The sequence below is a fragment of the Colletes latitarsis genome, chromosome 9 (assembly GCF_051014445.1).
Source record: "Colletes latitarsis isolate SP2378_abdomen chromosome 9, iyColLati1, whole genome shotgun sequence".
NCBI lineage: Eukaryota > Metazoa > Arthropoda > Insecta > Hymenoptera > Colletidae > Colletes > Colletes latitarsis.
In genome coordinates, this window is record NC_135142.1 from 31,151,394 (window position 1) to 31,178,298 (window position 26,905).

Below are 26,905 nucleotides of genomic sequence, written 5' to 3' on the forward strand. Positions count from 1 at the left end.
TGAATAATATTAAATAAATCCCTAGAAGAGCCACGGGGGTACAGTAATTTTATTTTGCATTTGTCTGTATTGCTTTAGTAGAAAGATTCAAATTAAATTAGGTAAAACGATTACAATCGGCCTGATTTATGCCGTTTATGGTGGGAACGGAAGCTTTGAGTAGCCAGCTAATACTATTCCGACTGTAGCAGGGTGTTCGGTCAGCAGAAATCATTAATTTTGTTTCGACTAGATCCCCTAATGCCACGCCGGCACAAAGAACGAAGGGAATTCACGCAGAAGCAGAGTGAGGCTTCGTCAATGATTAGGTTACCACGTCGCTGCGTAATTGAAATTGCGTTGATCAAATTTTGGATGAATAAGTTCCATTTAGAACACTTCTTTCGATACTAATGACACGATTTAGGGGTTTATTTTGTTCCCTCTGTCGCGTGACTATCACTTTCTTCTTCATTTCTACACCCACCGATTAATCTAGACTCTAACCAAACCGATAACTATTTGATGTAGACAGAAGAGTCGTGAATGAAGATAAATTAGGTAATAATGGAGAATGCCTAAAGGGTTTTCGGGTTATCCGGAAAACGAAGAGAATTCGAACAGATTTGTCTCATTATCGTGCACTATGGCAATCGTATTAGAGGAAATGAAGCACGAATGGCTTTAATTGGATGAATTACTGTTAACATGAAAATCGAATGTGACGCGTCGAAACCTAATTAATTAGTAGCGGGGTTGTGACACGACGATTGGAATTAAATGTTGCTGCGATAAGTCAGATAGAATGCTCCGTGATCGATGAAACGAGCATGTCGCTCATTTCGCTTGTCATTGTTCTCGTTCTAGGTCGGATTCAGAGCAATTCAATGGAAACGGAAGGAAGCCCGGAATGCTAATGCTGAAAGTAGGGAAGCGTAATCGGGTCGGTGTTCGAAGAACGCACTCTATTATCCGGCTTCGAAGTTCCCAAAGGGAGTCCCGTTAGATCCCCCGTGATCCAACTTTATGGAGAAATGTAACGAATCTTTGCTAGGACGTCGATGTTACGCTAAAATTCCTATCTCGAATTTTAAATTTTAAATTCCGAGGTCCAAACACGGATTTTCAAATCTCAAACGTCAGGTGGACCGTGAGACTTTTTGTACTTTTCTAGTACCCAAAATTAAGATTAAATTTGATTTTCATCGCGAATTTTCACATGAACTTCACTCGTTTTGACGTAATGGGACTTTAGCATGCCTGCCTCGCTTACCTAACTCGTACCTCTAATGGGCTTCTTCTTGTACGAATGACTAAAGCAAGATGTTTATATCGGACAAGCTACTATATCAGAGGACAGGAAAGGCGGAATAATTTGAGCTTGTAGTGCCATTAATCCTGCAACGATCGCAAGAACATTACAATCTCTCGTACGATAACTATGAAAGTGAGTGATGAATGCCTTAAAAATTTCATAGTGGTTGGGATCGTTTAGATATCTCTGGTACGATAGTAACGTGTTTACTTTTGCACGTTCCTTTCTGTAACCCTTGTAAAATACAAATAGTTATGTTTAATTTTAAGCAAAGCGCACTATGTTACTTTAATTTTCCATAGTCTTTTTCTTTATCTAATTTTTGACTCGTAATACCAATTATCGCAAGTCGTTTTGAGAGTGGCTGTAATTGGTACAAAGAGCCGCGGATTGCCCTCGTTCCACAGATATTGTCTTTTGACTTCGAAGGCACAAAGTAACCCTTTTGTTTGCGATTCTTTACCTGCTACTGTTGACGGAAGTGTTGCTCCTGCTGTGTCTCGAAATAATCGAATCGCCGCGATTAACGACGCCTCTTTGAGTGATGTTGAATGCCCGAAGTCGATAGAGATCGTCACCAGCCCTCGGGTTGTATGCTTTTTCTGGCAAACTGTGTACACGTGGCCTGATGTGATCTGGCACTGCAACGTATCAACGATGGACAGTTAATTAAAGCCGTGTTGTCGCTTCGAACGAGACAATGGACAAAATAAATGTCGGTTGGATATTCCGTTAATCAGATATTGATCTTCGTTAACAGAAACCGTCGTTTATTTCCGAGTTACTTTTCCCAAAATTCACAATGTTCTGAAACTTTCCGATCAGATTGCAATTCGACAAAAAATACTAATAACATCACTCGTCACGAAACATTTTTAGCGCGATAATAATAAAATTTCGATGGTCTTCGAACGCCCCAGCGAATTCGAGGGCTCATCGATCCCAATATTTGCATCTTAAATTTCTCGTTAAACGTTCCGTCAAGTTTCCCTCGACAGACCGTTTCCCGTTTGGCGAAAGGAGTCTTCAATTTTCTGTTAAATGTCTCGCGATTATATTTCGTTTCAGCTTTTTGCAAGTTTCTCGATCGCGAAACGATTTTCGCGATCAAAGCGCGACGGGGCAACGACGACGCAGCTTTTGCTTCGAGAGCCCAGCAATTTCCCGTTAGAAAACGCAACGGTGCTTTCGAAAAGTCACGTTTCGTCGTCGGTTAATTTTTACCCCCCTTTTTCTTTCAAACGTCGAACGCAAGGAGAAATCAATTGCCGGCCACCGATGCGTCCAATCGAGCCACCGACTTTACAATCTCGAATTCGTTCGACGACGTCACGCGAGCGCCAACACGCGCCCCATTCACGAGAAAAAACGCTCGACCGTCGAAATAACGGAAATCTCATTGGCGATGCTCTCCAGTCAAAGGCAGAAATTTAATTGATCCCTCTCTGGGGAAAATTCCCAACGAATTTTGTTCCCTGGGACACCATTTCGTTTCGATCTCGCGCAAACACCGCACACGCTATTAATATTTCCAATAACTTCGACTTTGTTTGCATTTTTAATAAAACCCCATTTATATGTGTTGCCAGTTTTCGAGCGATATTTTTCTTGTACGATGCAACAAGAAGTAGAAGGATTTAGCTAAACTGTTAATTTAGTCATCCTTTTATAGTGGTAGACAGTATTCGTAAATTGAAAAAAAATTATTAAGGGCAATCTTTTAAGGTTCTTTGACAAACCCCCAAGAAGAATATCGGAGGGCTTTTTTTTCTTGGAGTTATAATAATCCAGAGATTAGCAAGGGTCCTCACATTTATTAAATAAACCTCGTTCGTTAAACGTATTCAAGTCATAGCAGTCAAAGGGTAGTCTATTAGGTGTGGCTAAATTTGGGGATCCTAGGGGTGTCTCTGCGCTTATGGTTCCGGTCGAGGGTTACCCATGAATTCGCGTTTCTACGTCAGAATGTTGAAGCGTGCATAGAAAGCGGATAATTGTTAAGTAAATGCGAGTACTTGTAGATTCGTACGACTATTTCCTTAGGTCCATGCTTTATTATTTTCTTTCTATTTGTAGGTCACAAAAGAATCGATCAATGGAACCGAGATTCGAAGCTGAAACTTTCATTCGCAGAGTCGTTGCTTAAGAATCGAACCACTTGGCTCGTGACAGATTTCTTTTCAAACGAAATACTTTTCTTCAGCGTCGACTCTATTTGTACGACCCTTGTTCGCGTTCCTGATAACCGGACTATCGAACGAACTACCGTTTCTTCCTGTATTTATCATACGACTGCTACGTTTTACTTTCCGAGACCTGCATTTTCAAAACTCGATTCTTGCAAACTTTATATTTCATTTTCTTGTGCATATAAACGTATCGCCTTACCAAATTTCAAATACCGCTCAAGTCTGACGTTTCCCTTTCAAGGGACGTTGAACAATTTTTTCCCAAACAAGTTTCGCGTACCCAGCGACCAAATGCATCGCGATAACTCGAACGACAACTTTGCTTTTCGATGGAAATTGAGCGACGGACGTCGTAGTAGGTCGACTAGTAGGTCGTCTGACAAAGCGTGGCCGACGGTTCGGCATTTAATACGGTTATGGACGACGAGGCACTCAAGAAGTTCGTCTCTCCGACGGGCTATCTAATTACGCCAACGACGCTAGGCTGCAAGTTTCCTCCCTTGAAATTGCTCGATGGTGTTTTCGTCGGTTCCGCGGGAAATTTCAATGCCACGAACGCTGGTTCAAGTAGGAGACTCACGTTTCAATTAATTAGTCGCCAATCAAGTTCGATCGTCGGTACGACAAATCGGTACGATGATGGGATCAGGGGATGGGGGATGATGGTTCGCGTGGCGCGCGTAATTCGATTCGCGGAAAATTGGATGAGCGGAGGCCTCCGGATTTTGGCAACAATCCACAAATTCGGGTTCATTTTCTCCTTTTTGTTACGATCAAATAAAAAACTCTCAAACAAAAGCCCTACGATATACGATCCCAACTTCGAAATTAAATCAAACACCAAAGTAGCTTTAACGAGCTTAAATAAATATTTATTTAAACGTTCTGGCGAAAAGTTCGTATTTGATAATAATTGATAAGTAAATAGCGACCACGACGCTAAAACGTCCGACGAAACCATTCGTATTGAAAGGGTAAAAGAATTCTCTTTCGACTCGCGTCTTTCCTAACCACTGCACACATGGTCGATCGTTTTTCCCAAGGAAACGATACAATTCCGCTGAACGCTTTGTTGCAAGCAACGTATCCTCCCAGCACTGACTTTTCTCTCATCTATTCTCATGTTTCTCTCGTATTTACCATTCCGCGTATCTCTCCTCCGCGATAAACATCCCTCTCGAATGGTCCAGCATTTTTTTAACCCCCGTGATTTAGAAAAATGATTCACGTTTTATCGCAAAAAAAAAAAAAAAAAAAATAATAAATAAAATAGAGTTTTAGACAAGTTATAAATTTACGAAATTTATTGAGAAAGATCATTGTATAGTATTCGAGCCTGTCATCGCCAGACATTTCGCGAAATATATTAATTTAGAACTATTTCCAACTGCCAGGTACCATTTGTCTTGTTTTAATCTCAGTGGTAGCTAAGTAAATACAAATTCTATTGTTGGAAATTCTTGAGACGAATCCAATTGCCATACGACTATAAATTAAGGACCGCTGTCGCGAATTCTTCATGGGCACACCCGCGAAAACCTCCAGATGTTAAAATTCAGTGATAAATTCGAATTCGGAACCTTTATAGGCCAAATAGTTTTATATGAATCTAAAAAGATTAAGATTGTGTAAATGTACAGCAAATGTGAATACAATAAACTAAACTAGACAGTACTGATATTAAAATGCCTGGAAAATGGATTTCGAAATATATTTGAACTCTACAAAATAATTGCATGTCTGTGGTGTGAGTTGTTAAAAAAGCGTTCACGAGTAAAATTGTATTCCATGTGGCTGACGTAGACAATTCAAAAATATCTGCTGGGAATACTTTCAAGAGCAATCGATCATTCCACTCGCCGAAGTCGCAAGAGTACAAAATGTAATTTCAAACGTGTTTTGTTATGCATATAACTTATAATATCTCCATAATATGGACCATCGAGTTTATCGTTTCTTAAATCGTCAGTTATCCCATTCGATAAAAAAAACGCAAGATTCATAAGAGAAAAAAATTCTGTTCGATCATCAGGATTTACTAATGCTTACCAAACACTCCTCTCCGACCGAAAAATGTTCGTTTCGATTGATTTTCACATATTTACTCAAGTTTCGAACGTAACCGCGACGGCCACATTGCCAGAGCCACCCTGTACACATTTATACACCGAAGATACGACTCGTGTTATCAAAATTCCAATAACTCCTGTACACGCCGCAGGCCACGGAAGCGATAATTTTCGTTGCACATCGATTTTCTATTTTTAGTCGCGGTTATTAATCAGAATCCCCCGCCCATAAAAGGAAAAAATACTCGTTATCGTCCACATCTACGTGGCAACCAATTTTTTCGCCTCCCTTACGAGCAACAGTTGGTAGCTCTTTACGAAATGAATCATGTCTATGAAATGCTATCTTCTATTCCTCGTATCAAACTATTAACTTCTCGTATCGACGATCGACGATCGTATCAGAATATTAAATCGATTTTTACTTGAGACACACATGTACAATTATTTTCTCTCTAATTTACACCCATTATTTTCGATATTCAATTGCTCGAAGAAACTACATATATTAAATATCTTCGTAAATAATGAGCACTGGCAAAAAAGTTGGGATCTACTTATTTTTGTTCTAAAATCGTCAGAGAAAGATTTTAGTTAAGATTGAATAAAATCGGTGACTTCACAAGTGACTCTTTGTAAAAATCTTCTTTTAAACTGCAATGTGAGCCTAAAGTGGGTAAGAACCACTGCCCTAATGCTTATTCTGTGAGTTCCACGGATCGAGAGAGCATGGCAGGGCCTCTGTTTACGGAAAGTATTTACCCGGCGGACGTTGGCCGCGTAATTAATTTCCGGCGTGCAGATACGACTGCCTCGGATGCTCGGAGCGTAATCCATCAGTGTGATATGCACGACTTGGTGTTCCTAGGCCGCCTGGAAATTTCGGGATATTGCCCTCCCCACTAATTCGAGGAGAATTCCAGGAGAATACTAACAACGAATTATTGGAATAATATAGTTTCGTTGACGCAAAGTTCTCGCGACCCGTTTACTAGTTTGGACATTTTTGACGTTTCCTCTATTGGTCTTCGCGAGCGAACTTTAGAATAATAGGAACGGTTAAAATAGCACTGTACAATAGCGTGTTACTCCGATTGCACAAGATGGATGGAAAATTATTGAAATATTATAAATACGTATCTACTGCTCCGCTATACACGTTTCGATAACACAATGTTAGACTACAACTTCGTCGTAGCATTAAACAGGCGGTAAAAAAATTTATTTCGTCGTGACTCGACGTTCCGTCCATGTTAACCCCTTCGAAACTCATTAATTACGACCTTAATCCAACATGAATTCTCGAGAAACACGAATTTGTGTAAAAAATTAATCTGTACGAAAACTAAAAACGCTAAAAGCTTCGGGTGATCTTAAGAAATAATTGATGTGGTTTTATAGAATTTCTTTGCTAATAATTTATTTCCCACGAGACTAGAATTCGATCGAATTAAACTCCTATCGATGCCGTTACAATTACCGCGACAAAGTCAAATGTCGACTCGATCTTCACGCCACCGACAATGCTCGATATTCGCTCGACCAACGAGTGGAATCTGCAAGGATTTCCAAAGATAATTACTTAAGAAACAATTCGCGCGATTTCCAGCTTCCGCGCTTCGAATACGGAACACAACGAATTATATCGAATACGTGTGCACATTCATTTCGTTAGCGGAGACCTCGCTCCGCATTCGAATTGTGCATTCAGAGTTTAAACCAGGGCAAGCTGCACCGTGCCATCGTCGCATCCGATACGATTCGATATAAACAGCACCACGGTCGCTGTGAAACTCTTGTTCGATCGTCGACACTGCGTTGGAAAGAGTTGTCGCGGGGGTGGCGAGGATAAATAATCCCGGAAACGCGTGGCCATAAAAAAATTGCTGTTACGCCTCGAGGGTTATAAAAAACAACGTTTACGCTGCCATGAATCGTCGTCGATCGGATGTTCGAGAAGCCATTTTGAAGTTAATGTATTGTGCGCAGAAAGAAAAATTAGTCCTAGAAGACTAGCACCGATTGCAACGATTCTACTTTATATGTATGTATGAAAAATAAAATAATCTCTTCGCTGAAAACACCAGGCATGCAAATAGAATTTCCTCAAGAAAACGTTCCGTCAAGGAAGATAGTCGTAAGCTCGAAGAATTTCGCATGAAAATTTCTCGATTGCTTGTGTTTTATATTACGCAAGCAGAAATTTAATTTCAGTTGTATATCTTGCAGTTTCCCACGAACATGATTGTTTTTTATAACTAACGGAAAATTTTATCGGTCAATTTTCGTCCAAGCTCCGGAATGTTTTGAAAATTAGATATTTAGATATTCTTCCCTCGAACAGACTTTCCAATAAATTCTTATCCGATGCGATCATTAATCATGGAGTCTCTTTTCTCTTTCGATTCAAGAGAACTGTTTTCTTCAATCTTGATTGCATTTAACACATTATTGCGAGCGACGTCGGATAGATCGTCGTCTAATAATTTACTTTTGCTCCCAGAATAACAAAACACAATTACACACGGAACGCAGCGTAAAATCGCTAACGTATCAAATATGGCTCGCGTTTCTATCGTCCAAAAATCTTGCAGGAATCATTTTCCCACCAAGGATCGCAATTTTGTAAGGTGCAATAAAAGAAACTCTGCATAAAACAACCCCTACTGCTAAAAATCACTCTAAAATACATAGCCAACGACGACAAAACCTTAAAAGAATCGCTTTCAAGCGAATACTGACGAGAGAAAAATGACCGTACCTGGTAGCTCGAGGAAGTTCGACGTCCTCCGCTGTCTGCCTCGCGGATGGGCGTTGAAATTCAAAGGACCCACGTCCTCGTTGCTGACGTTGGACAAATTGGAGCACTGACTGTCACGGGAGCCGCGCCTGGACGCCAGGTAGGCTGCAAACACACAACGTGCACACGCGTGCTCGCATGAGGGAATTTCATCAAACACAAGGGGGGAATTTCTGACGCGCACCGTTTCAAAGGGATCGCGGCGGATAAACCGTGACACAATGCGGCAGAAGCCAATAATTTCTAGTCCCCGGGCTGAACGTAGCTCGGTAAATGTCTGTGAAACGCGTCGAATGACGATTCATAGCGACGTCGATCAACTTTCCCGCGTTTGATCGAACCAACGTGCGCGCGCACACGAGAAATCTCTGGTCAAACGCGGCTGCGATCTCGCGAGTGGATTAAAGATCGAAGAGGATTACGGGATTAGGTTCTCGAAATACAGCCGAGTCTCGGGGCTGTCGAGTCGAACCGGGATGGAAGAGGAAGGCACCGAGAACGATGAGAAACGAATGGAAAAGGACGAGGGACGGGGGTGGGCTCGTTTTATTCCCAGACCTTTAAATGAGAATCCTATCAGGGTGGGTGGCTCCGGAGGCCACCGGGGAAAAATGATTACAGCCAAGAGACTCGATTTTTGATCCTCTCTTTGTCTACGCGTTATGATGCCATTCGACGCTACGAGATTGCGCGTAATTATGTAAGCTTTCATCGGAGAACCCCGAGACTCGGAATTCTATCGAACGATTCATTTTGTGGCCAATATTTTATCATAGGAATATACGCGAACATGTACGTGTTCCTTTCTTTTTTATTCGTATCTCGTGTTAGCTATCTTTATTGACATTAGAAACAGATTGTAATTTAACTTCAAGTACACAGTTTGTCGATTGGAACATTCGGGATGATACGAGTTTCGATCAGGCAGGGATCGAATGAAACGAATAAAAGTTATTTGGCAAACTTTTAACTTTATATTCCTTCTCTATTTTAAATGAAGTTTGTAAAGGTTCTGAAGGAACTTGTAACTCTTAACGAATATTTTAAAGAATCGAAAATAGGATAAATCTAATTTGCAGACTCTGGAGTTTTGTCTAAATTCGATGTGCGACGCACAGTCTTAGGATTGGGATTAAGTGAAAGACGAAAATTTTAGTTTGAATAGAAAGCTTAAATGGTAAAAATTCTTGTCGCCGCGGGACTATAACCGACGAAACGATTATTTGAGCCATGTACGTGTCCTTATTCGTATTCCGCGGTTCAGCTCGACAATTCTCGTTGATTGCGAGACTCGATGCTGAACACCGAAACGCGACGATGGTTCTTGCACTCGAAAAAACGCGTCTCGTTATCGCGTTATGAGGATGCAAGAGAGATTTCACGACCAGAATCGTTTCGACAACGTCTTGCAAAACTTCCCTGCGTTCTGATCACAAAACTCTATTTTAAACCAAACTTTACACAAGATCCTTACAAAATACGATCTTAAAAAAGAATTGAAGTTTTGGAATTGAAATCTGAATAAAAAGGTCCCGTCTAAGGTTTTCCAATATCTAGAATTTGTGATAATTATGTCCGTTAATTACAGCATGTTTCAATGGTCGGACTGTTCCATAAATCATCCCTCTTCTCAAACAGAGGACAAAGTTACTCCGACAGATAATTATTTACATCGTTGTACGTGGTTAAGAACTTGAACTCGAACAAAAATTAATCACGATACGGATAAAAAGGACACGCTGCCAGGCGTATTTGTAAAATTAATTCGATACGAACGCATAACGAGTCACGTAACGCACGAACTTAAGCCGATCAATCCGTGCTGATTAATCGCCACGTGATAGCGTTGTCTCGTGTTCGTTTCGATGTTCCGGTAATTAAATGTGTTATCGTCGACGGCCCGTAACGTTAGAAACTAAAATAATTTCAACAGTTGGCGAGGCCAACCGACGCGAAAACGAAATCGATAATTTATTTTCTCGCCGCGGTGGATTCGGTAATTAATTTTTTCATTCGCCGCACTTTGTGAACGCGTTCCGATGCGTTCTGAACATTTATTCGTTATCTGGGTTGCGGGCACAGAAGCGTCGAGAGTTCTCCGCTCGGTATGCCGACCGATTTGAAAACTTGGCAATGGGAAATAAAGTTTCCCGATTACGCAGCAGCGAGAAACTTTCACGCATCGATGTACGCTGGGAAATCCTTAAACGGTAAACGAAGGCATCTCGAAAAAAAATTAACGAGGCAAGTTCCGCGATCGATACGTTCCGGAAAAATCTGAATCTGGAACTCTTTTTCTACATATATCGTGACTAAAAAATGGGGTTGCATATGCTGCAAAATCTTCAATATTATTATGGTACTGCTCAGCAATGTACCATTGTGGAATATAATTTATTTCTGAAAAATCAAATTCCTTGAATGTTCAAGGGTTGGTATTCCGATACACAGTGTAGCATTATTTACAACTATTTGCAGAGATATGATGATTAAATTAGCATATTCCCATTATTACATTGTTTCCCCAAACGTTGCTCAATTATTGGAGCACGAAAGTTCCTCTAACTAAGAAACAAGGTCAAACGGAGCACGGTCTGCCTTTACACCCACCCCTATAGACGATACTAAGCTCAACAACCTGTTCCCAAATTCGACATCTATCCATGACAATAGCTAACAGTATCCAATGACGAAAGAGACTATCAAAAAATAATCGAAAAGCGTGCTCACCGAGACCACCCTTCATCGAGCCTCTTCTCCTAGGGCTGGACAGCAGAGTCACTTCCGTGTCCGCGTCGTCCATCTCCGTCAGGTCGCTGGTCGACCTCCTCGAGATGTTCATCTCGTCCCTCCTGTAACCGGGATCCTCCTCTTTGCTCTTTCCAGTCTCGTCCAGGCAGCCTTGACTGCGATTAAAATGGCCGGTCCTCTTGGCAGTCGGACTGTCGCTCCTCTCCTTGAACAACCCTTCCGCGGAGGAGCCCATCGACGGACTGTTCTTGTAACCGGCGCTGTTCTGCTGGTCCAGGTTCTGCTCGCTGTGCTTCGAGCCGAGCAACCCGCGGGACAACGAAGTGACGATCGTCGGAGACATGGGACTCTTGGATCCGCTTAGCCCGAAACAGGAGTTCCTTCGATGATCGAAAGACTTTTTGGGGCCGAAACTGGACGAGCTGGGCGACCTCGCCGGGACCAACGGTGGTCCAGAGATTAGACTCTTCGGAGGGTAGCTCAGAGTCTTTCCCAGGCTCTTTCTGGACTCGCAGAACTGGAATATAGGCGACTTTCTGCCTGGAGAGTGCAACAGGTCTCGATTAGGACTCTTCGGACTCCTGCATCCTTGGCGTACATAGTAACTGGGACTTCTCAATGGTCGTTCGTGCTCGTTCGATCGAGCAAACTTCTCGTAGTCGAAATTGGCGTTTGGCGTGTCCGGGTAACACTCTGGCGGGAACTCGAAGACGAGCGGCGTGCCTGGGGATTTGGTTACCGATAGCTGCGTCGGACTCCTCTGACCGCCGATCGGGATCGTAGGCAGTTTCGGTAGCTGTCGAGGACTCCTCGGGGATTTCAGGTGTATCGATTGTCCGGGACTGCTCGTCGCCATCTCGTCGACGAGTCGTTGGATAATGCTTCCCCGTTGACTGTCCGTTCCTTTCCCTTTGATCCTCGTTCGTTCCGCTTTCAATCTATCGAGAGAAGGCTTCTCGGCTCATCGTGACTCCGCGATGACTACGGAATACTAGATTTTTCGTTCTTTCGTATCGCCTCGAGCTTTCTCAGAACGACGCGCGAACCTTTCGTTGCGGACTCGATTCTCATCTCCGTCTCCGGCGTTCGACGCTTTTAAGTAATGGCGATCCGGAAACACGATCCCCAGGAACGGGGAATCGTCCGTTGAATCCAACGATCGAGACGCATCCGGAATACTCCGAACCAAAGAACCTGAAAATTTCAAATCAGTTCAGAGCGCGTTCCGATTTCGCGAATACAAGGTGTTCGGGGACAATAATGGTTGTAGAAGGTGTATTTCCTCCTGAGAAAATGAATCGAAAGTGTAGAATAGAGTTTTTCATTTCGTCGTTGACGATCAACGTAGAAACGTATAGAATTGCAACGATATTGAAACTGTGCTCGTAATTTTCCAGCACTATGTTCGTATTTAAAAATGCTCGATAATTAAAAAAAGGGTTAAAAACTCGCTAAGGTTTTGGTTTATTAGCGACAATTCGCGACACGGACGGCGGAGTAACTTTTACAAACTATCGCGTACAAGTCAAAGGGTACTACATGCTTTGCAGGAAATTAATTTCGTTCAGTTACCAGGGAACGTAATTTCCTTGTTTGGGCACGTAGACTGAAGGGTTCGAAGGGTTGCGAGGAACGCAAAGAAAATAGATTCAAGGAATTACGGTAACGTTTCAGGGATGTGAAGAATGTCTTATAGATTGTAACCTGGATGGGAAACTTAATCGAAACGAAAGACGTCGGATTACAAAATTAAATTCACTAATTTAAAATAACATTGAAATTCTGGTCGATACAAGCAATTAAAATATAAATGTTTTCTGTGTGGATAAATTATATTTCTAATTATTACTAAAAATAATTTTACCGAATTTTTGAAACTAATATCATCTTAATGTATCGTAGATACAAACAAAGATTAATCTCGGAAGCTCCAAGACGAATTAACCAAAGCCGAGAGCTTACTATATGTAACGCTATTAAATAATTCAAGTAATTCCAGTCCAATCGTAAACACGTAATCTATAAACGATGTTCACGCATAATTAACAACACACGCGAGAAAGATGCACCGAACGTCTCGAAAAATCACATGCAGCCTTCGATCCACAAGTTTCCCATCCCCAAAAATATCCTCAAATCCCCCCAAAATATACAAGGACGAGAACTATAGGTCAAGTTTTCGTATCACGCAAACTAATAATGACTAACAGCATTCCTATCGCGAGCACGCAATTTCTGGGCGAAAAGACGGATTTCTCCTCTTAATAGCAAGCATCGCAAAGAAGAATTATTCACAGCTAGGTTTCTCTGTCGGGGAGGGTCAATTATCTAGAAAGAAACGTGGAATATTGCCAACTCACCGAACGCCTCGAAGAATTAACCTGTTGATCGTAACCGTACGAGAATCACCATTGCGTTGTTCCTTCTTCAGCAGCAATTTCAAGCGGTTCTCCTTCGAGGAGAGAGACGTTTAGAGGAGATGAGGTTCCGTGGAGAGGTTGACAACACGATAAAAGCAGCACCGAGGGAAATTCAGTGACGTAGCGAGGATATTTACACCGAGAACGTAGCACGGAAACCCGAGGTGCCTCCTCGACAGAGGCTGCCGCGTTACTGAGGGGTTGGAACGCACGGGCCAACGACGGTCCAATCCCCGCTTCGAACTTCACCCTGCTCAACCTCCCATTTCATCCTCGACCCTGGGGGCTTTCGTTCTGTCCGCACGTGTCTCTTTATCAATTCGATCCATTACGTTTCCCCAGAAACTCCTCCGACGCTGGACCTTTCCTCACCCTTGAGACAAACGCCCCCCAATTACCGAATAAATATATCGAAAGCGTTTAGGCTCGACGATTTTCGAGCTCGAATGTGCTTTTTCTCGTGTTATCAGTATTCCGAAGTAGGGTACACCGATGGTCCATAATTTTGGCGCGAGAAATTAAAAATTTGATCCACGTCAAGGAGATTGTTCTTTATTTCTACTTACATTGAAGTTCTTAAATTTTGATTTTGATATCCTATTACCTAATTCTTGCCAATTGAATTGTCTTCAAGCTAATTAGAACCGGTTAAAACAAATGGTACAGTAGCAATATCGATGCTTGCACATCCAACAAAGTGGAAATGACGAGCAATGGTCAGACGCTGATGGTGCAGACGTTGACAAATTCTACTTAAACCCTGCGTGCTCGAGTAAAACGTAACCGAACCGGTCTTCTTTCGTAAAGTTTGTTTTACTATACGTTGTTAGTGATTAAGTAGACGATTAGAAGTTAGTTTACGGATCGAGCGGAGATTTGTGGATAAAATTTCTCGAACTCCCGAGTTCCCGCGTTCCTCGGAGGGAAATTGGTTTCACGCAGCGAACCGCGGGGAGTTGCTGGCAGAACGAAGGGAGGTCCCTTCGATGTAATCGATGGTTTTCGACAACACCGTAAACGTCGACCAAGATTGCGTTTTACGCCGCGAGAACCATCGCGGTCCCGCGCACTGCGGGATGCTCGAAGCTTGCGGTCGAACCACTGCAAACACGTCCAACAGGTAAACGTTCGATAAATGGAGCTTGTCGTCCCGTTTGTCGGGATCCAACCGCGAGACACGGCTACTGTCAACGCAGAAAATTGAACCTTGGAGCCAACAAAATCGAACGTGACTCGTGGCTTTTGCTGTTAGAGAAACGTTGCCTATAAATAATTTATATTGTAACGGTTCCGTTGCACGCGCGGCGAATCATATTAAATCGGAACGACAAACGTTTACTTTGCAACCCTTTTCAAATTGTTTTTATTTCTTCGTGTCTTGCACCGAAGATTAAGAATTGCACCGTAATTACTGAGGGAGTCATACAAATAAAGTCGAGTTGAACTTTCATTCTACTATACGAATGCTCTTGCCCCTCGACGATGACTTTTACTAAGCCTTTTGTTCTTTTCGAAATCACGTACAAAAGTGAAGGCAGAAACATCCTAATGTCACGTTGCGTGGAAACGCGTGACATTCGAATCCATGGACGGCACCGAGCAGCGCCTCACTTATGGTAAAGCGCAGAATTTTTTATCTAACGATAAGTGAACGACAATTGTGGAAAAGCAGACAATTTGTACAATGAAAAGCGCGTCAAACGATAATTACGATTTATCTATTTTATCTTTTCCTCGCTACGAGGATCGAGTCCACAAGACGAAAGATCAGTTGCGTGCATGATGTCGTTGAAAACGTTTCGCGTGGTTCTCGATCGATCCCGTAACACCTACGTGGGTGGTGAAACCGTAGCAGGGAAAATCATCTTGGACAACGCGAAGGAAAAAAACATCAAAGGTTTTGATATTGCAAAATCCTGTTGCATTTATCTGTTCAATGAAAAACACGACTAATATACGGTTAATCTGTTCCGGTTGATAAATGTTTTCCTCGATGATCGACGCGAGCTACGCATTTGTCCGCAGTTTTATTAGAAACGATATACAGGGTGGGGAAAACGACGACAGGTCGTTCGAATGACTTTTTTAATTTTTCAAAAGAGAACAGAATTCCTTTTTAAAATGTCATACTTCCAAGTGTTAACGTTCATCGAGTAATTTACTCTAAACCCCATCTATCGATCATAGGAATGTACCTCATAGCCAATGGAGAGGCCCGTGTACGTTGGACAGAAACGGACACCGACTCGGATAATAACAGTTGCGAAAATTCTTACACCAACTCGGAAAATTACTTCAAGTTCAAGTTCACTATACTGAAAACTACTAATGGTGAGTAGAAACATACGACGAGTGGTATTCAGTTGGTAATATAGGACACACTGCGTGCAATTCCACATTATCAACCAAATACCTTCACCGGGCTCGGTAAAGAATTTTTTTCTCGAAACTGCGTAGGATTTCGGGGGTATGCCTATTCATCAAAAATGATTGTAATTGACCCTTGCAACTGAAAATAATTTTTCTAGAACGATTTGAATTTTTTTTTTCGTCAAAAAATTTCTACAGCTACTCCCTGTCGAGTTTTCTTAAAAATTCGTTTTTGACTTTTGATAAATTTGTTTGACGCTCTACGGAAATGTTGTTTAATACTTTTTTATAAGTATCCATGATCTCTACTCCGTAAATAAATTTCAATGAAATACATTTACTATTGTAGATCATTAGAAAAACAGTTTATTATATGAAACAGTTTCAAACAAAAGTTATATTTTTGTACACTTCTACAAACAACGAAGGAATATTTTTCAGATAATACACGAGTACAAATCACTGCGGGACACCACGAGTACCCGTTCGAGTTTCAGCTACCCCATAACATCCCCACGAGCTTCGAACATAGATACGGACACATAAGATACACGGTAAAAGCTGTGATCGACAGACCATGGAAATTCAATCACGAGTGCAAGATCGCGTTCTCTGTGGTCTCGAATTTGGATTTGAACACCTATCAGGATAAATGCGTAAGGGATCCATTGTTTTTTGAAATTCTCACGTACGTGTTACCATAATTACGTAAATCGTTTTATTCCACGCAGCTGGGTATCGACGACGAAGCTTGCACAAATTTCTACAGATGCTGCTGCATAACCACGGGATCGTTAAATGTCCACTTCAAAGTTCCTAGCTCTGGATACGTTCCTGGAGAGTCGTTAGTCCTGACGATAAATTATACGAATTTGTCGAACAGCGTTGTGATTACGGGGATCACCATGAAATTAGAACAAGTAAGAAACCCTAAATCGTAAATCAAAGGCGAGCAGACAACCTAGTACCGTAGATAAACAAGTAATTCTAATTCCGTCGAAACTAATTGTTCAAGAAACTTAAATTTCACGCGATTTCCGCCAAAACGAAGCACGAATATTCCGAGATATCGTCCGTCAAATACTCTGGACCCTTTTCCAACATCGGGCTAACCACTTTGGATTTGCGAATACCGCCGATACCACCGTCCAATCTGGAATACTGCAGAATCATAAATTTGAACTACAAATTGAAAGTCCTCGTCCACGTTTCGGGAGCGTAAGTAAACGTAGGCTAATAAGTAGCTTAGCGCACAGAAATTCCGATAATTGAAATTATAATCTGATCGTTGACTTGCTCATCAATCTGACAAAGTACTTGGATCTATACCGCCTCGAGAAGTTAAAAGAACCATGTTTGACGATCTACCTGTTGATTGATACTCGTTCGTTTGCCCAATAATAGACACTTCAAGTTCGTCAGAAGTTATCCACTTTTAATCGGAACGATACCGTTAAACTATTCATCGGATGAGACAAACACTGAATCCGAAACTGTGAAAGAACTCGCTAGGAAAATTCCAAAATCAATGTCAATTGACGCGTCAAACGAGGCTCAAAGCTCGTTCATCAACCGACAAAGACGTAAGGAATCAATAACTTAATTCAGTGACTTGTAAATGGAACTTTCTAAAATATGTTTACGTTGTTCTGGTGCCATTGCAAGCAAGACTAATATTTTTCCTTTTCATTCAGTACCTTCGTCCTACGAAGAATGCATATCAGGAGCTGAGAACATCAGGGATCACGACGAATCGAAATACGTTTTGGGTGCCGACACTCCCTTTGCGCCTCGATATCCTGTTTTCGATTATCCAACACCAAGTAAGATCGTAGGCTCATTATAAAAGAACCCAAGTACATCTGACCAAACGATCTTGTCTCTATTTGTATTATCCTCTTTAGATGTACAAAGCAAGTAGAATGGGAAGCTGGTAAAATGAATGAGTCTTCTATCGAAACTACGACAGGGGTTGTATACTGGAATAATTACTCTTTGAGAATCTACCTTGACCATTTATATAAAACTTTAAATATACTTTTTAACTATATATAATAATTGTAATCACATGTATGGTTCACGAACCAATAAATATCTTCGATGCAAATGAATTTACCTGTTCATTGTTTTCTAGAAAAATTTATCTTCGATAAATAGAATTCTATTATTTACAGCAGTATATTTAAAGAAATTCCTGTCCAATCTCTTCCTGAGTCGCTACGCTATCACGAACTTGCAAAAATTCGAATCGATATAGAACAATGTCGTCACTGCGACGCATCGACTTCTGTTCTAGCGATTCAATGATTCATCGGGTAACAGAGTAACTTATTGGATAACAGAGATCAGATACGAACGCCAGTTGAGTGCACGATGCCGTCGTTAAGAACGTTTCGCGTGGATTTCGATCGAATAGGTGCCACGTACATGGTCGGTGAAACTATTACGGGGACCATCATCGTCGAGAATACGAAAGAGAAGAGCGTGACAGGTGAGGAAACACGTGGGAGGAGGAGGTGGTGCAAGAAAAAGACTCGATTTCCTGACGCTGGGAAATCTGTCGCAAAGCCGCTGGAAATATTGATCCAAGTTGTAAAGAAACGAGTTTCTTGTTATCGAATATCGTTAATTAATCTTGAAGAAACATAAGGGTTCGTCGGATAGAAGCTTTGCGAACACAGGACCGCCGCGAAACGAAAACTATTATAAGAAAACTAGCGTGTTTTTAATTACGCTAACGACGAGGACAGATCAATTTAGTCGCGTTGGGTGCTCAATGTCAATGGACACACGACGTTATATCAAACATTACGTGCTATAGTCGCACAAACAACTTGAAAGATCGATTTTCCGGACACAATAAGCGTGCAATTACTTTCGACCCATAAATCGATTGTTGTGTTAACCATATGCATTACGAAATATTAGATATTGATGAATCATTCTATACAATAGCGATACGAAACGATGTTACTCTTATCTCTTGTATGAAAAACATGATTGATACGTGATTAATCAGATTCCAAAGAAAAATGTCAGAAACATTTCGCGCGTAATTTTTCTCCGATAGTCGAATCCTATTATGTAATTTGCCAGCGGCCTTATTAACAGGGACATATTACGCGCGGCGCGAAACAACGTTGAATAACGTTACAAAAATCGAACGCACGAAAAGCACGATCCGATTTAAAGTCGGTGAATATTTATCGATGTCGCGACAGGCACGATCTCATGGAATAATTTACCATAAATCCGATCGTAGGGCTGTATTTCTCTGCCAAAGGGGAGGCCAGGGTACAGTGGGAGGAAAAGAGGACAGAAAACAATCGTACTCGCCGCGACACTTACACCAATTCGCAAGAGTACTTCAAGTACAGGTTCAACGTACTGAACAGCAATGCTGGTGAGTAGAAACAGACGATTATCGCCAGACCTAGGTCACCAAATCAAAAAGATTCAAATTTTCATATAGTATTACGTCGTATCAACTATATTTTTATCAAGTTACCAGGATGTAATGAAACGAACAAATTGAAAAGAATAAAACTTGTTCATTTAAAGATACGTTTTCTAGAAAATCGACTTGGAAAATTCATTATGTACGCGTGCAGTAGAGTACGACTTGGACTTTAAGTAGAAACAGTGGCTAGAAGGCAAACGTAACAGAACACGAATTATCTCAAAACCGAAGCCTCGTATGAAAAATGTTATCCTGGATTTTCGATTCGTTTTTTCATAACTCCTATAACCAAGGGGCAAGCTAGACTACCTGTAACTTCTTCCAATAGATTCAAGAGTAAAAATCCCAGAGGGATACCACGAGTACCCGTTCCAGTTTCAACTACCCCATAACATCCCCACCAGCTTCGAGCACAAGTATGGGCACATAAGATACACGGTGAAGGTCGTAATTGACAGACCATTTAAATTCAATCACGAGTGCAAGGCAGCGTTCACTGTAGTCTCCATGTTGGATCTGAACGCGCACCGGCACAAATGCGTAAGTGATCTTTGTTTCTATCGTTTCTCAAAAATTACTTACCCCAGCCGTAATTTTCTGCGTGCAGCTAGGAATCGATGACGAGGCTAAGAAAAATTTCTACAACTGCTGTTGTATTTTCGCGGGCTCGTCAAGTATCCGTGTCAGAATTCCCTCCACTGGATACGTTCCAGGACAGTCGATAGTCACGACGCTGGACTACTCGAACTCGTCGGAAAACATCAGGATAACTGGGTTCAGCACGCAATTACTACGAGTGAGTAGAACTCTCTATCCCAATGTTACTTATTAGCCCGGAAGAGACGTGCATTTAATGCGGTTGAATTCTTCAAGGAAATTAAATTTCACGCGTCCACCGGCAAAACGAAGATCGAACATTCCGAAATAGCGACCGCCAAGTACATGGAGTCCTTTTCCAACCCGGGACAAGCCATTTTAGAGCTCCGGGTACCCCCGATACCACCGTCCAGCCTGGAACATTGCAACATCATAGACTTGAACTACAAATTGAAATTCATCGCCCGCGTTTCGGGACCGTGAGTAATCGTATACTGATATCTTTGTTTATTAACTCTTTGCGCTTTGAGACTTTTATCCGATCTTTTATTATATAATCGACGCGTTGATAGTTGATACTCACTGTCAAAAATTTCGTGTAACATCCAGGCACTTCAAACTCGTCAGGATATATCCGCTTTTAATCGGATCGGTGCCATTATTCTGCACACCAACCGCGCCTCACATCAACCCTGCAACAGTTTCGATGCCTACGCAAACCAGACAACCTTATCCAACAAACAATGAACAGTCAAACATGGATTTGCCCCCTGCACCGCGTCAGCCTCTTGGATTTATTCTTCCGAGCCAAGCGGGCAGTTCGTCCAACGACTGGCAAATACGTAAGAAAATAAGAAATACGTATTAAGAAAGATGGTTGTGGCTAAATAAAATTGCCCAAAAATTGGCCTTTCATCTTATTTTACTTAATGCCTCTGCCAGCCAATAAACTATTTACCTTTTGTTTTCATTCAGCGCCTCCGTCCTACGAAGAATGCATTTCAGGAGCTGAGCACATCAGGGATCACGATGAATCGGACTTCGTGCACGGTGCTAACACTCCCTTCGCGCCTAGATATCCTGTTTTCGATTATCCAACGCCAAGTAAGATCGTAGCATTCGTTATAAGAAAGCCTAGGTATTATTGGCCAAACGATCTTGTCTCTAATCGCATTATCTTCTTTAGGAATATAAAGGTAATGAATGGAAAGCTTATAATATGGAAGAGATTTGTACGGAAATTACGAGGATCGAATGCGAAGCACACGATGCAACTAATTACAAATATATTCCATAAGATCGTGCATTTGAAGTTGCCTCGACTACTGTACTTAGATACGAATCTAAATACAGTTTTTACTTGTATGTACAATCGTATGAACATTTTTGTATTTTCACAAACCAGTAAACGTTTACCTTGCCAACGAACATGGTTGTTTATTGTTTTCGGCTGAAGGCAAAGGGAATAAGGGAAAAGCAACGGTTTTACGAAAATGATATATTTACACAATTTATTTCATATCTCAACATCGTCATATTGCAATCATAATCATCATCGAGTCATAATAATTAGAAAAAGTAACGATGTATTGTCGTTCAAAAAATGGGGAGAACATTATAGAATTTCGTGAAAGTACAAAAGGAATGAGAGATTCGTCGGGTAACAACTTCGGTAAACCAATAAATCGCAAATCGGCCGTTCTCAAAAGTCCAGATAAAAGGGAGTAGAAAAAAAAACGTACGCAAAACCCCCTCTACGGAAGCGTCTACTAAAAAGAAATCGGAAAAGAAAAAAAAACATACGAGAAGGAAGGCTTATCAACAATTTGCGAACTTATCTCGAATCGATCACTCATATAACATTTTTTTTCTACTCTAAAATGTATATATCTCAACTTTGCAGTTCAGCAAATACACACGGTACAATTCGCATATCAACCACCAAATGCCCGATAAACGTGTCATTGTAGGAACTGAACCCAACCGTCTTAACGTTAAAGGCTGTCTTAAATACTGAGAATAGACACGGATCGTCATTTCTTTCATTTTTTTTTTCTGCGTGACTTGCTATCGGATGACTGTGAAAACTCTACTTTTGACATTTACTTTTTGCTCGCAGAAATAAACGAATAAAAAATTGATACGCGGTGAGAAGACGTGTTTCGCTGGGGGGGAAAAAGAGAAACGTACATACGTGGCTTTTAACGCAAACTGATAAAGTCAATTCCAATTACCGTGACGTTTAGTTGCTGCTGGTCCCATTTCGTACATTCGTCATTCTTAATTGCAACAACGGTTGTTATTAGATTCGTTCAAACCTTGCGAACGACAAGGGTGATTTTTTTTCACTTGAAACTCGCTGCTTTCTAATAATCGTACAATCACGATGATATTCACAAGAACATCCGACGCAAAATTAAATAAAAGCTACGCTACAAAAAATTCCTGTACACCATAATTTGTTTCCAGGATGCTCGGAGTCTAGAACACGAAATCGTCAATTCTAAATTGACGATTCGGTGTCGTAGAACTGCTCGTGCTCGTTAAATGACGAGTTCAGATACCGTGATACGCATTGTTAGAACAAACTTATCGATCGCATCGGACGTAATAATGTATTCGACTTTCTCAGAAATCTGAATCTTACAAAACTTGGGCTAAAATCAATTTCGATTCGAAGGAGAATGATACATTGCAAGAAAATGTGACAGTGAACGGAGTCAAGAATCGGATTTGTGTCGTACGAGAAAAAGTGAAAGAAAAGTGAAGCGAAAGATAATATGGATTGCAAACTCGTAAGGAAATATGTTGATACTTCAAAATGTGAACAAAAACAATAGGATATTTTAATATATAATTAATAACAGAATAGCTTGCATAAATCGAGTGTTAATGCATGTATTCTTGACTCGATAATGTTTCCTGACTTCTGTTTTGTGTGCAAATCTCTCTGATTATCCTGATTCTTTCGGAGAGGAAAGGAACTGTGCGCTCCGACTTTACAAAAATTTGCTTTGCTTATATTACAATAACCTTCCCTCGATTTAAGACATTCAACCCTTAATATATTATTATCATAAATAAATTTGGTCTATCGGTAATATTGTGAATACGCCGGTACAAATACTGGCAGTATTTGGTTAAGTAAAAAATCACGATCACTGGAAGAAGTAACTGGCTCCGAGTAGATTTGAAACGGGTGAAACAATTGTTTTCGTTCCGATTGCGAGTAATCAGCAGTGGGAAACGACATAATGTAACGAACCAAGTGCACAACAAAAGAGAGCGATATACGACACGCGCGTTACGACTTCCAGTAAACTTGATTTAACATTCTTTGAAGGGATTACCGGGGGTGTCGCAGATCTAGTCACGATACGATCCAAATTTCGTGCGAATCGATACCAATAAACGTGTCGGTCGACCATTTTGGTCGTACTTGACCGATGTATCAGCAAAACCTTATAAAAAAAAAAAAAAGAAAAAAAAAATACTATAGCATAGAATTTTAATCCATGTATATTTCCTTCTTTGAAAATCAACGAAAAATAAAATTGTTAGATCCTCGATCGATAAATTACCAATAAAAATATTTGGCTCGGCTAGCATTTGGTACGGACTCCAGAAATTTCGATACTCTGCGAATAGATCTACCGTGAAACCACCGATAGAAAGTATAGCGAGTCGGTAGATCCATTTTAAAAAATCAGGTAGTTGTAAAGATGTTTGTTAACATTTTCGTTTGATCCACAAAACTGCCCCGGTCAGCATGTATTGTAAACTATCGTGACCCACTTATTAGTTTTTTGCAGCACTTTGTTTTAAAAAAATAATCAATGTTATTGCTGCCACCGCATTATGGCGCAATGGGTTCAAGACAAACATCAACATTTCATCTCTACCGTATTTGTATACATACATTCAATACAACGTTAACATTAACTGAGATTAAGAAAAGGCATAATTTACATTGTCGCTGTGTGTTGATCCAAGTCATGAACCAGAGGACACTGAGTTGTGCACACATAGCGTGTGTTTTTATAGTGTGTGGTATATGTCTTTACGCGATCACTTTACATTATTACACTTTTTTTTTTCAGTCCGCATGCTTCCCAAAATCCTGGAAGAGGAAGGACAAATTCCTCATATGGAAATACAACGGAATCATAATTTAATGCTACCATAACTAAATGCAATATCTTACCATAACTATAAGTGCAATTTTTAACCCTCTCTCTTAATGGCACCTGGTGCTTCTGCTAAGCCTTTAACTTTGAGTCGGTCAGCAGTTTTAAGAAACGCTGGCAATTGATCTTGCGAAACATTAACCTCCCCTGCATACATGAATTCTAAAATAGCTTGAAGATGGCTGTACGCAACGTCTTTTAGAATTATAATGGGGTGTTTGGACGGATTTTCCTATAACAATTCGATAATTACCTATCTTATACTAAACAATCAGCATTCAACCTATGCTAATAACAACCTACCTCTAATAAAGACTTAAAATAAGGACTACAGGCAGATAACACCATCTTATGTGCTTTACAAGTTTGACCATCACAAGCTAACGTCACATCTGTGAAACTTTTCTCATCTCGTAAATGTTTAAACGACGATACCATATTAGATTGGAAATCATTCCATTTAAGAAAAAATTGTTGCTGTTCATCTGCCATTATTAACAACCAATGTCCCAATAATCCTCGATTGAGTTTGTAAGCTGAAAAGATTACCTACGATAGCATAACTTTATAAACAGTACGAAACGAGACGTTATATAAATATTACAAACATAAGGGCAGGTAGTCGAAGAATCGAAAAGACGTGATAACAAGAGAACCGCGCGTACACGCGACAAACTAAAACGATTCCTTCCTACACGAGCGAAAATAGAAATTACATTGGAACGAGTCGATAGAGAAACGAATAATGACGTTCTAAAACGTTTGCGATATGGAGCGTCGTTTTATCACGCGGAATTTGGTGTACCAGATTTCGTCTAGGTTAAGCCCGAAAACATTCAACAGTTTGGATCCGACGCGTTCGTGAGCGTATACTGAACTGAATGTCGAAGGAAAGGAAGATGTGTCGCATCACGACGCAGACTCGTTCTATCCACGAATTCGAAAACGTCTCGCGGGACGTGTTATTTGCATTTTGTCATAACAATACGCGTACATCCGACGAACCGTCCCGTCAAAGGTACTTGTAGCCCCAACAACGCGAAACTCGCGTGAAAATTAACCTAATGAAATTCATCACTCACCTCGGCTTAACGGACCACTGAATCTTCGGGGGCCAACGATGAATCACAAAAGGAACGCGAAAAATATATACACTGCCGAAAAGTTTTTACGCGAATGTTACGATTTTTTTTGTTGTGGCTAATATCACGTCGAAGAAATTCGGTCCAATTCGGATCTTTCCGTCGTAAGTCGGTTCGGAAATTCTATACCGACTGCCACTGGATTAGTTTCCATTCGCAAGATGGCGCCGCGGCCGTTGTTTCGCACGAACGCCGAAACATTCGAAATTTTCGGTTCATAAATGTCAATCCAAAATTGTATATCGACGTCAGCGCAGCGTATAAAATGCATTCCTAGGTGTGTTATTAAAAGGCACATTCTCCCGGAACAGAAGCTCGTTACGAGGATAGAAACCTCGCACCGAGAACTTTAATTCCACCGTCGAATCGCTAGTAGTCTAAGTTCGTTTCTAAATTTTGCATTCGCTGCTCGCTATCTTACCTATAAAGTTTAAACGCATCGTATACAATTCGTTAAGAGTTTTAAGACGACGAATTCCGTGCGAAAGGATCTTACGCCCGTTACCGATAATATCCTCTCTCAGTTTGTTGCCGCTAATTGCGCAATCTCACGCAAGCAATTGGACAGATATCAGCATACGCGCTGACAAATCGAATGTGCCCGCTCTTACATAGAAATCGGTTCCGATCGAGTGGCCAACGATGACGGTAATCGTTGGTTAACCGTCCCGCGAAACAAATCGAGTCGTCGATGGGGCCGATCGATGTTCGTAGGTATAGTCGGAATGGAAGAGATATAAGCTAATCAATTACTCGAACGAGGCGCGAATACGGAAGTTCGTTGGACCTAGGGAGACAAAACTCAGCATTGACGGATGACTAATCGTAAGCTCGGTAAAACCCAAGTAACTGACCAACCACGGCCCTGTAACCAAAGCCGACTCAAGGACATGGGGCACCCTTACATTGATTAATGGCGCCAGCTCTTACCAATACAAATATTTGGTTTTTATATCATACATGTGGACATTTATTTTGAGAATCTAAATTATAGGATAGTTTATGCGTTCTACAATGACTATCATTTTCTTTAAATTATACACCACAAGTGTTTAATATACATATATTCGTTCGAATATGTTTCGTTTAAATAGTTCATTTCGTCGACTAAAATGATTTAGAGCCGACGCGACCGGGAATCGCGATGTATTCGTCTCTGTTATTTTAAACCGACGTCCAGACGAGCGAAGCCGCGAGAAAAGCTAGTCAACGGACGAGTCAACATTTTTTATCCGTTATTCGGAAGTAAAATTTGGCAAATTCTTCATTGGGAGGGGGGGGAGTTTCATTTTCTGTGGAAAATCCATCCGTCGAAAGGAACCGCGTTCGTGTATTAAGTTCTTATAAATAGAACCGAGAAAGGCGAGCACCGGAAAAGTTTTCCTGTCGCGCGATGCCGCGACGGGACGACAGCGTGTCAGTCCGTAAGACGGACAAAGAGAGATCGCGGGCCCAGGAGGGGGTGGGGGCGAAGATAGAAAAGAGTGGAAGAGAGATGGAAAGAGTGAATCGAGTGCGAGGAACGGATTGAGGAGGGGGAGGACGGTGGACGCGCGGTATCCGCGCTCTTAACGCGGATCGCATCGAGAGGAAAGAGATAGGGGGCGGAGGGGGGTTTGGTAGCGG

The 26,905-nt window shown here is 41.2% G+C and overlaps 4 protein-coding genes across 11 annotated transcripts in view; 2 read left to right on the top strand and 2 right to left on the bottom strand.

Moving 5' to 3' along the window:
- LOC143345870 (uncharacterized) overlaps nt 1–20,074 on the bottom strand; it is a 44,967-nt gene extending 24,893 nt beyond the window's left edge. The window contains exons 1-5 of one of the 2 annotated variants that reach the window (XM_076773418.1): nt 19,936–20,031; nt 13,464–13,896; nt 11,083–12,297; nt 8,314–8,457; nt 1,758–1,935 (exon numbers count right to left, since the gene is read on the bottom strand). In XM_076773418.1, coding sequence (XP_076629533.1) covers nt 1,758–1,935; nt 8,314–8,457; nt 11,083–11,959 — 1,199 coding nt within the window. In that variant the 5' untranslated portion in view covers nt 11,960–12,297; nt 13,464–13,896; nt 19,936–20,031. Of the gene's footprint in view, nt 1–1,757; nt 1,936–8,313; nt 8,458–11,082; nt 12,298–13,463; nt 13,897–19,935 lie in introns of both variants that reach the window. The other variant, XM_076773419.1, reaches the window with a different exon arrangement.
- Nucleotides 15,303–17,907, top strand: LOC143345441 (arrestin domain-containing protein 3). 2 transcript variants are annotated; one of them, XM_076772559.1, is made up of 8 exons: nt 15,303–15,420; nt 15,711–15,854; nt 16,335–16,549; nt 16,625–16,813; nt 16,909–17,111; nt 17,298–17,476; nt 17,588–17,716; nt 17,798–17,907. In XM_076772559.1, exons 1-8 carry the CDS (start codon nt 15,303–15,305, stop codon nt 17,812–17,814), a joined length of 1,194 nt encoding a protein of 397 aa, XP_076628674.1. In that variant the 3' UTR covers nt 17,815–17,907. The 2 variants fall into 2 exon arrangements, with proteins under 2 accessions (XP_076628674.1, XP_076628675.1); XM_076772560.1 differs by lacking the exon at nt 17,798–17,907 and having other exon boundaries at nt 17,298–17,507; nt 17,588–17,708.
- Nucleotides 18,261–21,373, top strand: LOC143345871 (arrestin domain-containing protein 17-like). The gene is made up of 8 exons (XM_076773420.1): nt 18,261–18,384; nt 19,156–19,296; nt 19,682–19,893; nt 19,961–20,149; nt 20,227–20,429; nt 20,560–20,792; nt 20,926–21,054; nt 21,137–21,373. The coding sequence occupies exons 1-8, from the start codon at nt 18,267–18,269 to the stop codon at nt 21,142–21,144; spliced, it is 1,233 nt and encodes a 410-aa protein (XP_076629535.1). The 5' UTR covers nt 18,261–18,266; the 3' UTR covers nt 21,145–21,373.
- Nucleotides 21,374–21,986: 613 nt separating this feature from the next.
- The window catches only part of Lolal (longitudinals lacking protein-like), a 49,006-nt gene continuing 44,087 nt past the window's right edge, over nt 21,987–26,905 (bottom strand). For 4 of the 6 annotated variants that reach the window (XM_076773425.1, XM_076773423.1, XM_076773422.1 and 1 more), the window contains 3 exons: nt 24,441–24,673; nt 24,155–24,369; nt 21,987–24,070 (listed from right to left, as the gene is read on the bottom strand). In XM_076773425.1, coding sequence (XP_076629540.1) covers nt 24,175–24,369; nt 24,441–24,673 — 428 coding nt within the window. In that variant the 3' untranslated portion in view covers nt 21,987–24,070; nt 24,155–24,174. Of the gene's footprint in view, nt 24,071–24,154; nt 24,370–24,440; nt 24,674–24,745; nt 25,077–25,219; nt 25,376–26,905 lie in introns of those variants that run through there. The other 2 variants (XM_076773426.1, XM_076773427.1) reach the window with 2 other exon arrangements.

Bases quoted from the DNA above. Each gene is read 5' to 3' on its own strand.
- LOC143345441 (XM_076772559.1), top strand. From the start codon at position 15,303: ATGATGTCGTTGAAAACGTTTCGCGTGGTTCTCGATCGATCCCGTAAC. The intron at 16,550-16,624 runs GTAAGGGATCCA...TATTCCACGCAG, and splicing joins ACACCTATCAGGATAAATGC to CTGGGTATCGACGACGAAGC. The intron at 17,477-17,587 runs GTAAGGAATCAA...CTTTTCATTCAG, and splicing joins GTTCATCAACCGACAAAGAC to TACCTTCGTCCTACGAAGAA.
- LOC143345871 (XM_076773420.1), top strand. From the start codon at position 18,267: ATGCCGTCGTTAAGAACGTTTCGCGTGGATTTCGATCGAATAGGTGCC. The intron at 20,150-20,226 runs GTGAGTAGAACT...GAATTCTTCAAG, and splicing joins TCAGCACGCAATTACTACGA to GAAATTAAATTTCACGCGTC. The intron at 20,793-20,925 runs GTAAGAAAATAA...GTTTTCATTCAG, and splicing joins GTCCAACGACTGGCAAATAC to CGCCTCCGTCCTACGAAGAA.